A 15232-nucleotide genomic window follows, 5' to 3' on the forward strand; every position below is an offset into this window, starting at 1 on the left:
GCCGACGGCCTCAGCAGAATGGGCCAAATAGTGGGGACAGAGTGGTCTCTACACCCAGAAGTAGCCAGACTCATCATTCAACGCTGGGGCTCCCCGGTGATGGACCTCTTTGCAACAAAGCTCAATGCCCAACTACCGGTCTATTGCTCCCCGGTCCCAGACCAAAAGGCAGCCCTAGAAGACGCCTTCCAGCACAAGTGGGACAACCTGGACGTGTACGCTTTTCCCCCCTTCACGCTGATAAGGCAGGTACTCAACAGAGTAAGGGCCTCCCGAAACCTAAGGATGACTTTGGTAGCGCCCTGGTGGCCGGAGAGAGAGTGGTTCGCGGATCTGAAAGACATAGCGAGCCAACCACCTTGGCCTCTGCCCGCCAGGTCAGACCACCTGCACCAACCGCACTTCCTCAGGCTCCACGACACCCCTCTCTCTCTTCGCCTTCACGCCTGGAGACTCGAGCGGCTCTTGAAGAAGGAGGGATACTCCTCCTCCACAGCTAAGAGAATGTCCCTATACCTGAGGAAATCCTCTACCGTGGTATACCAGGCAAAGTGGGCCTCCTTCACGAAATGGTGCTCGGAGAAACACATAAGACCTCTTAAAGCTTCGGTCCCGGACATAGCTGAGTTTCTAGTGTACCTTAGAGATGAAGTGGGAATGTCAATCCCAGCCATTAAAGGAGTTCGAGCCGCCTTAGGCCAAGTCTTCCTCCTGAAAGGCATCGACCTGGGGACCTCGAGACACATAGCGATGCTGATTAGGAGTTTCGAGCAGTCCTGCCCTCCTCAAACTAGGAGAGTGCCCAGGTGGGACCTAGCCAAGGTCCTGAAGATGCTAAGTCATCCTCCCTTTGAACCCCTGAAAGATATCGGGGACAAAGACCTCACCCTCAAGACCGTCTTCTTGCTAGCCTTAGCTTCGGCTAAGAGAGTGGGCGAGATCCATGGTCTGTCTTACGACGTTGCGCACTCCAAAGGGTGGAAAGAAGTGTCCTTCAGGTTCGTACCCTCCTTTGTGGCGAAGACTCAGAACCCAGCAGTCTGGGACCCGAGGTTTGAAGGTTTCTCAATTCCGGCCATTCCCAAGACAGGCATTACGGAAGACTTGAAGTTATGCCCAGTACGGACGCTCAGAAAGTACCTGGAAAGGACAGCTCATCTCCGACCAGGTACCAAGAACCTCTTCGTTTCCACAGGTGTTAATAAGAAACAAGTCTCCAAGAACACCATTTCCTTCTGGCTGAGACAAGTCATCGCTAGAACATATGAAGAGGATAAAATGGCAGTGCCAGGCACTCCCCGCCCCCATTGACATCAGGGGTCTGAGCACCTCCTTGGCCTTTGAGAGAAACATGGCGGTGGGGCAGATCCTGCAAGCAGGCACTTGGTCGCACCAGTCGACCTTTACTGCCCACTACCTCAAGGATTATTCAAGAAAATCCTTGGACGGGTTCTCCATTGGGACAGTCATTGCCGCCCTCCAAGCTGTGTAGCGGTAGGCCAGAAGATGTCCCCAACGGTGAATAAATTCTTCGCGACTACATCAGGAGAAAATCGCCAGAAGAAATTTTAAGAGGTGAGTCTTAGATAATAGCGTAAGGTTCCGCAGTTACCCTCACTCCGCACTCTGATAGGCCCCGCATTCCATAGCCCTCTAGGCACCATGTGCCGAGTCAAGTGGCAGAATAGCACTCCAGCCTCCTAAAGTATAAGTCTCCAAGAAAAGTAGTTCTCGGTGAGTATTTGTGTTGGAACAAATCAAAAATTTTAAATAATTTTTATTTTTCCTAACATACTCACCGAGAACTACTTTTCGGGTAATGGCCCTCCCTTCCGTCCCCGAGTGCCATCCTTCCATTGCCAAGTTGGGCTAAGTGACGAACTTAATGGGGACGCTGACCCAGAGATGCAGTGACCTGCCCTAATCCTGCCCTCAGGGCGCATTCTCTGGCGGCGGGGGTAAGCCTATATAGAGCGGAGTAGGGGGGGTAACGGCGGGAAAAACCTTGGTCAAGATTGAGGGATTCACAAGTGACTCCAAGAAAAGTAGTTCTCGGTGAGTATGTTAGGAAAAATAAAAATTATTTGAAATTTTTGATATTCCATTTTTATCCCAGATATAGTGTCTAGGTATTCAGAGGATAGTTTCTGTGTACTGTTAGAGCTCTAAATATTTAGTTTTAAATTTTGTAGATTTCCCTTTAGGGTGGTGTGACTAATTTGTTTTGTGTGGTCTTTGTTATTAAAAGTGTCTCATTGCTAAAGTGCATGCTGACTAAGTGGAAGTATCTCTTCACATTCTGAAAGTTATAGAACTTATGATACGAGTGGTACTCCTTCACTCGATTTCATGAACCCAATACAGAGAAAAGCTTCTAGCTGCAACTCATTGGGTGCCAAGTCAGTATTTGCTAAGTACTATTGAAAAAAGCTTTGTTTGCCTGTCGGGAGGGATTTAGCGGTTGAGAGAAATTTTATTTATTCTTAGTTAGAGAAGCTTGTGCTTTATAGGTATTAGTTATGTAACTGCCTGTGAAGTATAATGCATTCTATTATAAATTATTTTTCCTGGGCTATACAGTATAACAAGAGCAGTATGGATATGGCTGTCAATATTTGTCCTTATAATTTTGCTTGCATTCATAATATTGTTTATATATGTGCTTTGTTGTTACACTGTTATATCAGACATTCAAAATAATCAAGGTAAATATGATTAAGTTCGAGATCCCTTAGACATTTGTATTTTCCCCTGAAAAGTTTCTCAAATTCATGGAATTTTTTTAGATTTTTTCACATCTTTACACTCTTTGACCTCGTGTCAGCATTATTGTTATCTTGATAACATTACCTTCAAATCATTGCATATTTTGATGTTTGGTATCAAATCAGGTACATTATTTACCATTATTAGACTGTGAAGATAGCATAAGTCTTTATGCTAAGATTTTAGCATTTGTCATGCAGACTGGTAAGTTTTCTAGTGATAATTACTAATATCAATATTTGTTTTTAAGGTTTGGTGGTCCTTATGGTGTTGCACCAGTGAATAACCCAGCCCTCGCCATTCCTGGCCACATCAACACAGCTATTCCACCGCCTCCACCTCCATCTGCAGAAGCTCCTCCAAAACCCAAGACTGCAAAGGGTGGTGCTACTGTGTCACTGTTACAGAGACTGGTAAAGATTATTGTTATATTGAATCTTAATTATTTTCATAAACCTCCCCTGATGTTCATATTACTTCTCCAGAAGCTCAGTATATAGATGATTACCCCCAAATTTTATTAAAAAATTTTCTCATTTTCTTAGCTTTCAAAATATACAAAACCCCCAGTAAAGTACATAAACAATCTAGCGATTAATGGCAAGGAGCGCCAGTGGTTCTGTAAAGACATAGCCCTCCCAGATTGTGATAAGTTTTTATTGCATTTCAAATTGCTTTCCCTGCTGGATTTGTACTGTTTGAAATAACCATTACAAGGAGTATGATGCCTCACTGTTCTTCCTCTTAGGTCAAGATAAGTTTCAAGTTCAGTTGCTAATAGAACTGGTCTTTTAGTTTAATCCAATACATGCTGTGCGTCGATTTTATAGATGCATTATGAGCTGTCAAAGGACAACGTCAATATTAGCGATGCTTCAGTTTTCAAATTTCCTGGAATTCAGTCTCATACCTCTTGAGACTAGCTCAGTGACGTAGATATATTCTTTACCAATCAGCTTGCAGCTGGAGGAAAGATCTGTCGGATATTACATGGCTTTACATACAATAAAAGGGAAAAGGTAACATCAACTTCAGGGAGTGGGCGGAGCTATTGACGTATGTTTATGAGTTAGCGGTAAGAATGTTTTTCATTTCAGACACATTTTATCATTATTTTCTGTTTTTATTCATGAGAATGGCCTTTCATGATAATAATGATTCTTTATCATATACTAGTGACTTTGACATTTACAATGTCAGTAATTATGACATCAAATGATGAAAGTGACGATTGTCCAAACGCAATCGGTAAAATTTATGAGTACGAACGAATCTGCCTGCAGAGGGATCTGAAAAGGATGTATAACACAAAATTGAAGTCTTCAAATATATAGTATACAATATGAATAGGTTTCATATATATTTTTCACATATGCTCATGCCATTTTTTTTTATAAGGTAGATAATAATAGTGATGGCCAGAGTGTGCGTATGTAAATACACAAGACAACAGTCTGATTTGATAAATCACATTTTAAAAAGTATTATCAATAGATAGATTCATGCTAATGGTTTGAATTTTTAAAAAAATCCAAAGCTTAAAGATAATCTCTTCACTTTCCATATCAAATATAAATTCTTCTTATGTTGGTTTCTTGTATTTATGCTATAATTAGAAACTAATTAGTGAAGTATGTTTCTTTATTCAGTTATCAATTTAGATTTTTACTAAAGATTCCACTATTATCTGAAATTGGTCTGATTTTAGTCAATAAGAAATGTCATTCACTTATGTATATTTGATATTTTTTATTTTTATTTTATCCTAGGATGCATGTGCTGTAAAGAGTGATAAAGATCTGGATCTTGCCGCAAGTGTTATTTCAGCCCTTTTGAAATCATTGAAGGAGTTCAACCACAAACGAGGCGATACTAAGGTCATTGAGGTAGGTGATACTTTTGAAGTGTGCTATGCGGGTTTTGTTTAACAATTGAATGTAGTACATGTTGAAAGCATAGATAAGAATATGAGAATATCCTTTACTGTACATGGTTATTTAGAATAAAAAGCTAAGAAAGAGTTCTGGTGTGCTGTTTATATACAGAAAGTAGAGATTACGAGTGCAAAGATAATTTTCTATTGTCATGTTTCATATACGGTACCATTTGAAAGGGTATGGTTGTATTTCAGATGGAGCAAAAATTTCTGTATAAAAACTATAGTAAGTTTAATTACATAACTTTATTGGTAATTTAATTAGAAATTACCTCAGGTTTTTTTTAGTGGGTTGAAAGGGCTGTTGATTTTTTTTTCAGAGTAAATCTTAAAATCAAAGTCCTTAATCTAATGTTTTTCAGGTAATTGAGATTGTTTCAAATTTCAAATATCTACTAGATTTGCTGCGGTAAAAAGATCAGCATTGGTAACTAATCTTATATCTATAATTTTTTTCTCTTCACATAGGTATTAACAGAGATAGACATAAAGTTCAGAAGTCTGAAACCTAAATCAACAGCATCGACTTATGAAAAACCTGCAAGTGATAGTACTGCTTCCGCAGCAGCTGGTGTTAAACCCACATCATCTCAGTCAGGTTACTCGTACTCTGAACCATCATCTGCTCCCAATTATGATAATTTACCAAAAGATAACAGTTCTGGGACGTGGTACTCACAAGGAAGAGGTAATTCCTCTGGAAAATCTACTGCAGCTTTTGAAGCAATCGGATCAAGTTATTCCAATAAGTCATCGGGAAGTTATACCACGGCTTCAAAATATTCTTCGCAACCCCCACCAGCGAACGTACCATCAGTGTCATCCACTGGTTATTCACAACAAACTGCAAAGTATACGCAAGGAACAGATGCAACATCTGCTAGTTATTATAGTTCAAGTTACTCGGCACAAACCGATAACAGTATGAAGCAGACGGATTCAAAGAAGTATATGCCCGAAAAGTCAAAAGATACCGTTGGAGGGTATTACACTCAACCACCTGTAATATCTCAACCCGGTTATCAGGGTTATCCAGACAAGACTGGAACTGCCAATGTAATGGAAATTATTCGTTCAGGAAATGAACCTCCCCCACCACCACCTCCAGAAAGTAACAATGCTCACAACTATGGTGCCCAGGGATATTCCAGTTATCCTCCTATGGTAAGTTCTTTTTCTTGTTTTGTCTTAACTTAATTTTTTGTTTGATCATTATAGCATTATTAATTACAACACGCACTTATATAAAATAAAGCAAAAAACTCTTGACTTGAATGATGCGCTTCTAAAGATTTCCGAGATAAGACAGGAGGAAAATAGAATGTGGTGCAAATAATAGTAAAATAATTTGGCAACAAAAAGTAATTATATTTCCATAAATCTTGCCTACCAAATCATAAACTATCATCTTAAGTGTTGTCTTCCTGATCTCGATAAATTGAGAAAGAAGACGACAATTTCAACGTCATCCTTCCCTTCCCATAAATGGCAGGACACTGTGTTTACGTTATGTGATAATTGCTATTACTGGCAAAATGTGCATAACTGGTAAGAAGACTGCCTAACCTGTCTTATTATTTTGATGAAGGTGCGAACAGCAGCAACGTCTCGCATCTTTTTGCTCACCAGGATTAACGGTTTATACATACATATATCGAGGCACTTCCCCCAATTTTGGGTGGTTGCCGACATCAAACAAATGAAACAAAAAAGGGGACCTCTCCTCTCTATGTTCCTCCCAGCCTGACAAGGGACTCAACCGAGTTTGGCTGGTACTACTAGGGTGCCACAGCCCACCCTCCCTTGTTATGCACCACAGATGAAGCTTCATAACGCTGAATCCCCTACTGCTGCTACCTCCGCCGTCATCCAAGGCACTGGAGGAAGCAGCAGGGCCTACCGGAACTGCATCACAATCGCTCGCCATTCATTCCTATTTCTAGCACGCTCTCTGACTTCTCTCACATCTATCCTCCTATCACCCAGAGCTTCCTTCACTCCATCCCTCCACCCAAACCTTAGCCTTCCGCTAGTACTTCTCCTATCAACGCTTGCACTCATCACCTTCTTTAGCAGACAGCCATTTTCCATTTTCTCAACATGGCCAAACCACCTCAACACATTCATATCCACTCTAGCTGCTAACTCATTTCTTACACCCGTTCTCACCCTCACTACTTCGTTCCTAACCCTATCTTCTCAAGATACTCCAGCCATACTCCTTAGACACTTCTGCTCAGACACATTCAATTTCTGTCTCTCCGTCACTTTCATTCCCCACAACTCCGATCCATACATCACAGTTGGTACAATCACTTTCTCATATAACATTCATGCCCAACCCTCTATTTTCTGTTACTCCCTTAACTGCCCCCAACACTTTGCATCCTTCATTCACTCTCTGACGTACATCTGCTTCCACTCCACCATTTGCTGCAGCAACAGACCCAAAGTACTTAAACTGATCCACCTCCTCAATTAACTCTATTCAACATGACATCCAACCTCGCACCACCTTCCCTTCTCGTACATCTCATAACCTTACTCTTACCCACATTAACTCTCAACTTCCTTCTCTCACACACTCTTCCAAATTCTGTTACTAATCGGCCAAGCTGCTCTTCCGCGTCTGCAACCAGTACAGCATCATCCGCAAACAACAACTGATTTACTTCCCATTCATGGTCTTTCTCATCTACCAGTTTCAATCCTCGTCCAAGCACTCGAGCATTCACCTCTCTCACCACTCCATCAACATACAAGTTAAACAACCACAGCGACATCACACATCCCTCTCTCAGCCCCACTCTCACCGGAAACCAATCGCTCACTTCATTTCCTATCCTAACACATGCTTTACTACTTTTGTAGAAACTTTTCACTGCTTGCAACAACCTTCCACCAACTCCATATAATCTCATCACATTCCACATTGCTTCCCTATCAACTCTTATAATACGATTTCTCCAGATCCATAAACGCAACATACACCTTCTTACCTTTTGCTAAATATTTCTCGCATATCTGCCTAACTGTAAAAATCTGATTCATACAACCCCTACCTCTTCTAAAACCACCCTGTACTTCTAAGAATGCATTCTCTGTTTTATCTTTAACCCTATTAATCAGTACTCTACCATACACTTTTTCAACAACACTCAACAAACATACTTTTTGAATTACAACTCATGCACATCTCCCTTACCCTTATATAGTGGTACAATACACGCACAAACCCAATATACTGGTACCATTGACAACACAAAACACATATTAAACAATCTCACCAACCATTCAAGTACAGTCACACACCCTTCCTTCAACATCTCAGCTCTCACACTATCCATACCAGATGCTTTTCCTACTCTCGTTTCATCTAGTGCTCTCACTTCCTCTCTTGTAATCTCTCTCTCATTCTCATCTCCCATCACCGGCACCTCAACACCTGCAACAGCAATTATATCTGCCTCCCTATTATCCTCAAGATTCAGTAAACTTTCAAAATATTCTGCCCACCTTTTCCTTGCCTCCTCTCCTTTTAACAACCTTCCATTTCCATCTTTCACCGTCTCCTCAACTCTTGAACCAGCCTTTCTTACTCTCTTCACTTCTTTCCAAAACTATTCTCTTCATATGACTGACCCAATCCCTGACCCCACCTCAGGTCATTTGCCTCACTTACCTTGCACTTTGCTTCCACATTTTTCTCTCTATATTTTTCATACTTCTCTACACTATTACTCTGCAGCCATTCTTCAAAAGCCCTCTTTTTCTCTTCCACTTTTACCTTCACTCCTTCATTCCACCATTCACTGCCATGCACATCACTTGCAATCCCAAAAAAAATTTCTTTTGCTAACTTCCACTTCTCCTCTAAATTACCAGTTTCCCTTACTTTCACTTCGTCATATGCCAATTTCAACCTTTCTTGATATTTACTTTTTACCCCCGGTTTTATTAGCTCTTCAACCCTCACTAGCTCCCTTTTACATCCACCTACTCTATTTCCCCACTCTTTTGCAACAACTAATTTTCCTTCCACCAAAAATTGATCAGACATACCGTTAGCCATACCCCTAAACACGTGCACGTCTTTCAATCTTCCAAATATTCTTTTAGTTATCAACACATAATCCATTAACGCCCTTTCTACCACTCTTCCATTTGCCACTCTTACCAATGTATACTTGTTTTTATCTTTCTTTTTGAAAAAGCTAGACCTTATCACCATCTCTTGCTCAACACACATATCTACCAGTCTCTCACCACTCTCATTTTCACCTGGTACGCCATACATCCCAATGACTCCTTCTACCTCTCCAGATCCCACTCTAGAATTGAAGTCACCCATGACATCTACATAATTCCTTCTACCCAGTCCTCCTACACACTTAGTTAACTCATTCCAGAACTCATTCCACTCTTCTTCACTTTTCTCACAACCTGGCCCATACGCACTGACAAAAGCCAAACATTCCCTACCCAAACTAACCCTTACCCACATTAACTTAGATGATATCTCCTTCCATTCCAATACTTTACCTGTCTTCCATTCACTCAGCAATAAAGCCACACCTTCTCTTGCTCTTCCCCTTTCAATCCCAGACACTACCAGACATTTCACCAAACATCACTTCACCTTTCCCTTTTATCTTTGTTTCACACAAATCCAATATATCCACCCTTCTATTCCTAAACATATTCCAATCACATCTTTCACTCTCTATCGTACTACATCCACGCACAAATGATTAATCCTGTTATGTCTTTAGTTACATCTTTTGCTTTTACTTGTAGTCCAGGAAGTTAAGGTATGTCTTCATATCCTAACAAACCTAGAGTCTGAAGTGGAAATTAGTGAATTTGATTAACTCTTTCATAAAGACACTCAGAAAAGAGACTGCAATACCAGGAGAGGGACACTCAAAATCAAACCAATTGCATTGTTCTCTAGTCTGGGGTAGTGCCATGGCTGCTGTACCATGGTCTTCCCTATATCTTGTGGTAGAGTTCTCTAGTTTGAGAGTATGCTTGATATATAAAGAAACTTTTCTTTGTCACTGACATTTTCATATTTTTTACTCATCAACATTTGTCCATATCACCCAAGGATGTATGTGAATGTATTCACCTTGTTTTTTCAGCAGCCTCTCATGAAGGTTAATAAGGCAGTTGCCATTCTGTTCAGTGCAAAGATATGCAAGCTACTGCTCATCCCTGCAATAGATATTCAGCAGAATGAAATGATAGTTTGTACTTTTGTACATTATAAACAAAGACTATATTGTAGTATATCTTTCTTAGATACTATAGTTTCATGGTAATTTTCAATGCCTTCTGTGCCTAATTGAGTACAGAAATTTGAGCCAATTGGATGAAGGAAAAGTTTAGCCATCTGATCAGCATACTCTACTGATTATTAGCTTTAGTAACCTAGTACAACACCTTATAATCATTCATAATGACAATTTATTATTAAAAGATTGATTTTAAGGAAATAAGGTTTGTATTTATGAAACATAAAAGGTTTTAAAATTCAATTTCAGTCTCTCAAATATATTTCTTATATTTTCAGGGTTACTACAATTTGTCTGCTCCGCCACCAAATTTTAATCCTCAACAATATTAATCTAAGAGTGATATAGATGGAATAGCATCAGAAATCTTGTTTTTGAGTAGTATCCTATAATGAGTGACATTCCTGGATTTTTGAAAAAGTTATTTACTGTAGGTGTATAAAAAGTATGTTTTTTTTTCTGTAATGAATTTCCTTAAGAAGAGAGCATAGCATTACCTCCAAATTATAACAAAATGAAAATGTGGTTGATCTTTAAAGATACTATGGCTCTATTCTTTATGAAACGTGATTAGTCATTTTAGGTACAAGTGTTTTTAATTATATTTAGGCTACAGGTTCCTCTTACATCTTGTAGACAGAAACAATATTATCATGTGATGATTATTACAAGTTAGCATAATTTGCTTACATTCTTTATATTTTTGTCTTAGTATTTAGTTTTGGAAATACTGTAAAAAATAATTGATGAACTAATGCTTTTTGTTCTGTAATATCTTTTGTTTGAATTTTAGTTTAGTTTATAGATAGTTTGCTTAAAAAAGTATGAACTGTATAAATTTACAATGGAAATGTGTGTTGAACTAAGCTTTCATCATATAGCTGTAGTGTTCAATAAAGTTTCCAAAATTGTGTTGTTTTTATCTAAAATTGAAGTATGTACACTATGCATAGGATATTGTAGGAAAAGAATAACGAACCCCACACACAGTTGCTTTTTATCACAGTACTAACATGAGGATTTTGTGGAATTTGTTTCATGGTAAGTACAGTTACACAAAACTTATCATCAAATTGTAGAATTTTAACCAGTTACTTGAATACTATCAAAATTTCTCACTCTCTTCTGTCTTTGGGGATAGGACTTGGAGCATTCTGTGCCCTTTGCCCACCAAAATGATTATATATTGGTTATGATAACTATGTCCACACTATCCCTTTGAGGTAGAGTCCATGTGAACGTTCGAGAATTGGCACTAGTGTTGGAAGAATAAAATTGCATAAAATGCTATGATTTTTTTTTTCTTCTCCTTAACTTTATTTCATATATTTAATCTTACCCTACCTTTATTTTCCATATTTAATTTTACCCTACCTTTATTCTTCTATACATAATCCTAAGAATTTAATGATTGCACCAATATAAAAAGAAATTTCTAATGGTAATTTATCTCCAAAGTCTTCCTGGAGTAGCAAATCTAAAATATTTCTTAGGGGAGGCAGTTACGATTATCAAATATACAAATATCTAATATATAGTTATACCTCTCTACACAAAAAATTCTGCTTACAAAATTTTCATGCTGGGAAACGAGATGCGAAGAATTTTACGACTCAAATCGCAAACATTGTTTTGTGTAATTAAACGAAGCACTACGAGAGCCCAACTGTCTCCGAGACTGATTTTGAAATTTGCGCGACGCCAGTCCGTAAACTCACCACCATCCTCCCGTGCTCCCACTGGCTATCTTCCTACTCGGATGCTAGTTGCTGCCATAAGATCCTGCTCCTATTGACCAGCATCTACTGTACTGTATCCTATCATGCATCTACTCATTGGCGTTCCTGTATCACTCGGAGACTCCTTGAGCCTTCAAGGCACAGTAAAAGTGATTAAGGAGAAGCTTCTGGTGATGTGGAGGTCTTAATGTCAAAGCCTAGGTAACAAGAACCTTGCTCACTGAGTGGGTAAACTTTGTTTTGGTTTGACTGTGAAGAAATATTTGGAAGAGAAGCACCTCCCCCTGAAATGCTTGCTGCTGTTGGATAGTACCCTTGCTCACCTTCCTGGCCTTGAGGATTTTATCCTAGCAGATTTTTCATTTATCAAGGTTCTCTATCTTCCGCCTAACACAACCCCTATCCTCCAGCCCATGGACCAGCAAGTGATTTCCAACTTTAAGAAACTACATGAAATATCTCTTCACGAGATGTTTTGAAATCACTGAGAGCACAAACCTCACCCTTCGTGAATTTTGGAAGGAGCATTACAGGTTGGTGGGAGGTTTCGAGGTGCACCTTGAATTTTGCATGGAAGAAGCTGTGGCCTGATGCCGTCTCCGTAAGAGATTTTGAGGGCTTCCACGTAGGCCAAGCTGCAACCGAAGTCGATTTAAAAAAGTTGACGATACTGAACCTGTTGCTCAATCTGATGTTGCTGGGATCGTTACACTCGGGACGTCCATGGGGCTGGAAGTCGATGAGTATGACATTAATCAGCTTATCGAGAGATAGCCAGTGATTGTAGCCTTCTAGAAGCATTTTCAACACTGTAGAGTCTTGTTAAAGGAGAGAACTACCAGTGATTTGAGCCCTCTGGAAGTGTAGTAAACATTGTCGAGGTGGTGCGTCTGAGGAAAGAACTTGCCAGGATTCGAGCATTCTGGAAGTGTTGTAAACCTTTTGGAGGCTGTGTAGTGAGTGCAAGTGGTTTTAGCAGCAGATTTTTGTCTTCTGGAAGCGTTATAAACGTTGTACAATGTACAGTATAGGATGTGCAATAAGTGCAAGTGGTGGTGTAGTAAGTGATTTTAGCCTTCTAAAAGCACCAAGAGAAACTTAGGACGGATGACCTGAAGGAGTTGGAGGCTATGCAACTGGGCTAAGTTCAGGAACAGTTCTCTAGCAGCGAAGAGAAGGATGACCCCCTGACAACGGTAGGAATTAAGAAGGGTCTAGATGGCTACCATTAAATGGTGTATCTTGTAGAAAACACACCCAGAAAAAATTGTCACAGGTCGTGCACTTGAATACTCTAATGATGTTTGCCAGAGTCATTTCATGACCATTTTAAGAAGCAGGCCAAGAGGAAGCTAAAAGTGATAAAAAAGAAAGTGGCCGTGGTGAAGAAAATAATTTAATTTAGAAAATACAAAATGTAAAGTAAAAAAAAAAAATTAAAATTAGAAAAAGGCAAAAAAAAAAAAAAATTTCAAGTTTATTGTTACGTGTTCATTTTCAAGCATTTTATCGTGATTCTTAAAATTAAGTTTTAATATTTTCTGCCATTTATTATTCTGGACTATTAAGTGTTTGTTTTCTGCTATCAGTCACCCCCCTCTATTTTGCTCTCAGACATTGCCTCACTCCAAAGGTAAGGTTCCACATTTTTGTTACTGTATTTCACTCTTTTCTCTAATTATATACATATTTTGTAGGTTACTAATGGTTAGGTTATTATTGAATAATAAAGATTATTGTTTGTTCCGTAACTGAAATACAAACCACGCTATTTACATGGGGTAATTACTTCGGCGTAGCTGAATGACGAGCCATAAAAGTTTTAACGATTGTTTCCTACCCCGCCGCTAGTTACAGGGGGGGGGGGGTTAGGGAGCGGTAGGTAGCTTCCCCCCCCCCCCCCACCCCTCACACACACCGGTGAAAGGCTCACTTTACTTTTGGCTCGGAGAGACGTCAGACGTGTCTGCTTTCTCCTCGTTTTTGACTGCCATAATTTTGTTTGCTTTCTCTTTTCAGTGTGTGTGAAGTTGGCCTCTATTTCTCATCATGGGTACGTGCCCTGGACTTTCTGGCCGCCCTTGTGGTACCTTTATGTCGGCCTTGGACACAGATCTTCACTCCTTATGCCCTCAGTGTAGGGGCCAACGGTGTGATAGGTCTAACGTATGTATTGAGTGTAGGGAGTAGTCTACCTCCCAGTGGGAGAGGTTTGCCCGGCGACGAAAGAAGAAGGCTAAAAGGGATATTTCTCCTTCGGAGGCTTCTCGGAAGAGAGAAAATCCCAAGACCTCTTCTTACGTCGCCCTTTCCTCCTCCGAAGCTCCTACTCGAGCGGCCTCTCCCGAGACGCCGGCGAGTGGTAGCGTAGACCGCAGTGCTGTTAACCGATACCGGGGTGAGTGAGAGGTAGTTGCCTCCCATAGCGAGGCAGCTGCCCCTCCTCCCCCGGAGGAGGAATTTGTGTCTAATAATGATCTTTTGTAGCTTTGGGCTTCCTTGGGGCTACAGGGTTTGCCCTCCAAGGAAGCTCTGTTTGACATGATCAAACTGGGTGCGGCCGTCAAACAATCGCCAACTTCAGCGGAGATAGATCCTCTGTCTGTGGTTGACGTTGTGGTGACGGAAACATCCCGTGGGTCTAGCCAAACGCCCGTTCCTGTGGCTGAGGTAGCTGAAGGCTAGACTCCCCCTCCGAACATCCTTCGAGGGAGGAGCTAAGTCCCACGGTCTCTCCTTCCGGTGATTCTCCCTCTCGGGGGAGTTCACTAACAGAGACTCCTCTTCGGAGGCCCACCGATGGTCAGCTTGCTGATCCCACGGCCCCTCGTGGGCGTATAAGGCGGAAGGCTCGTCTTCCCCTTCGCAGTAGAGGCCTTCCTTCCCCCTTTAAAGGGGTTAAGAGGCGCCTCTTCGGCTCGTCATCGCCACAGTCCTCTGCGGAGGAGACGACTCGCCATTCTCCTGTCCTGCCAGCTACCAACCTAGACCTCTCCAGGGATCGTTCGCGATCCCCTTAGGAGGATGGTCGTCCTTCGGGACATTGTGACCTGTCGCCCAGACCCTCCACTTCCAGAGTTCCTGATGCGCGTGACGCGCCACCTGATACTGCCACTGCGCAGTCTCCGGGCCCTTCGGGGCTGAAGGGGCTTGAGCGCAAAACTGCGCCTCTTGCCCTCAAGCACCAGGCACCGCCTGACCGCTCGCCTGCCGATTATTGCTGCTGTTCCTGATTTAGCGCCTCGGTGCTCACCCTCAGGCATTCGAGCCTCCGTTCCAGTTACGAGCCAGGGTCCCCCTGCGCGCCCACGCCCTTCGGCACCCCGGCGCCCTCCAGCAGTTCCTGAGGTAGCGCCTCAGCGCTCACCTGCGCATACGCGCTCAGTTCCTGATACGGCGCTCCAACACTCACCTGCGCATACGCGCCCACCGGTGCCCCAGAGGCCACCTGCGCCATCGCGCCCATCAGCAGTTCCTGAGATAGCGCGCCAGCG

The 15232-nt window shown here is 41.4% G+C and overlaps 1 protein-coding gene across 7 annotated transcripts in view; it reads left to right on the forward strand.

The window, feature by feature from the left end:
• LOC137655750 (microtubule-associated protein futsch-like) overlaps positions 1-11287 on the forward strand; it is a 268584-nt gene extending 257297 nt beyond the window's left edge. For all 7 annotated transcript variants that reach the window (XM_068389814.1, XM_068389819.1, XM_068389818.1 and 4 more), the window contains 4 exons: positions 3017-3179; positions 4536-4652; positions 5171-5866; positions 10278-11287. In XM_068389814.1, the coding sequence (XP_068245915.1) occupies positions 3017-3179; positions 4536-4652; positions 5171-5866; positions 10278-10331 (1030 nt within the window). In that variant the 3' untranslated portion in view covers positions 10332-11287. The remainder of the gene's footprint in view (positions 1-3016; positions 3180-4535; positions 4653-5170; positions 5867-10277) is intronic.
• Positions 11288-15232: the final 3945 nt, after the last annotated feature.

This window comes from Palaemon carinicauda, chromosome 16, assembly GCF_036898095.1.
Source record: "Palaemon carinicauda isolate YSFRI2023 chromosome 16, ASM3689809v2, whole genome shotgun sequence".
NCBI classification, from domain to species: Eukaryota; Metazoa; Arthropoda; class Malacostraca; order Decapoda; family Palaemonidae; genus Palaemon; species Palaemon carinicauda.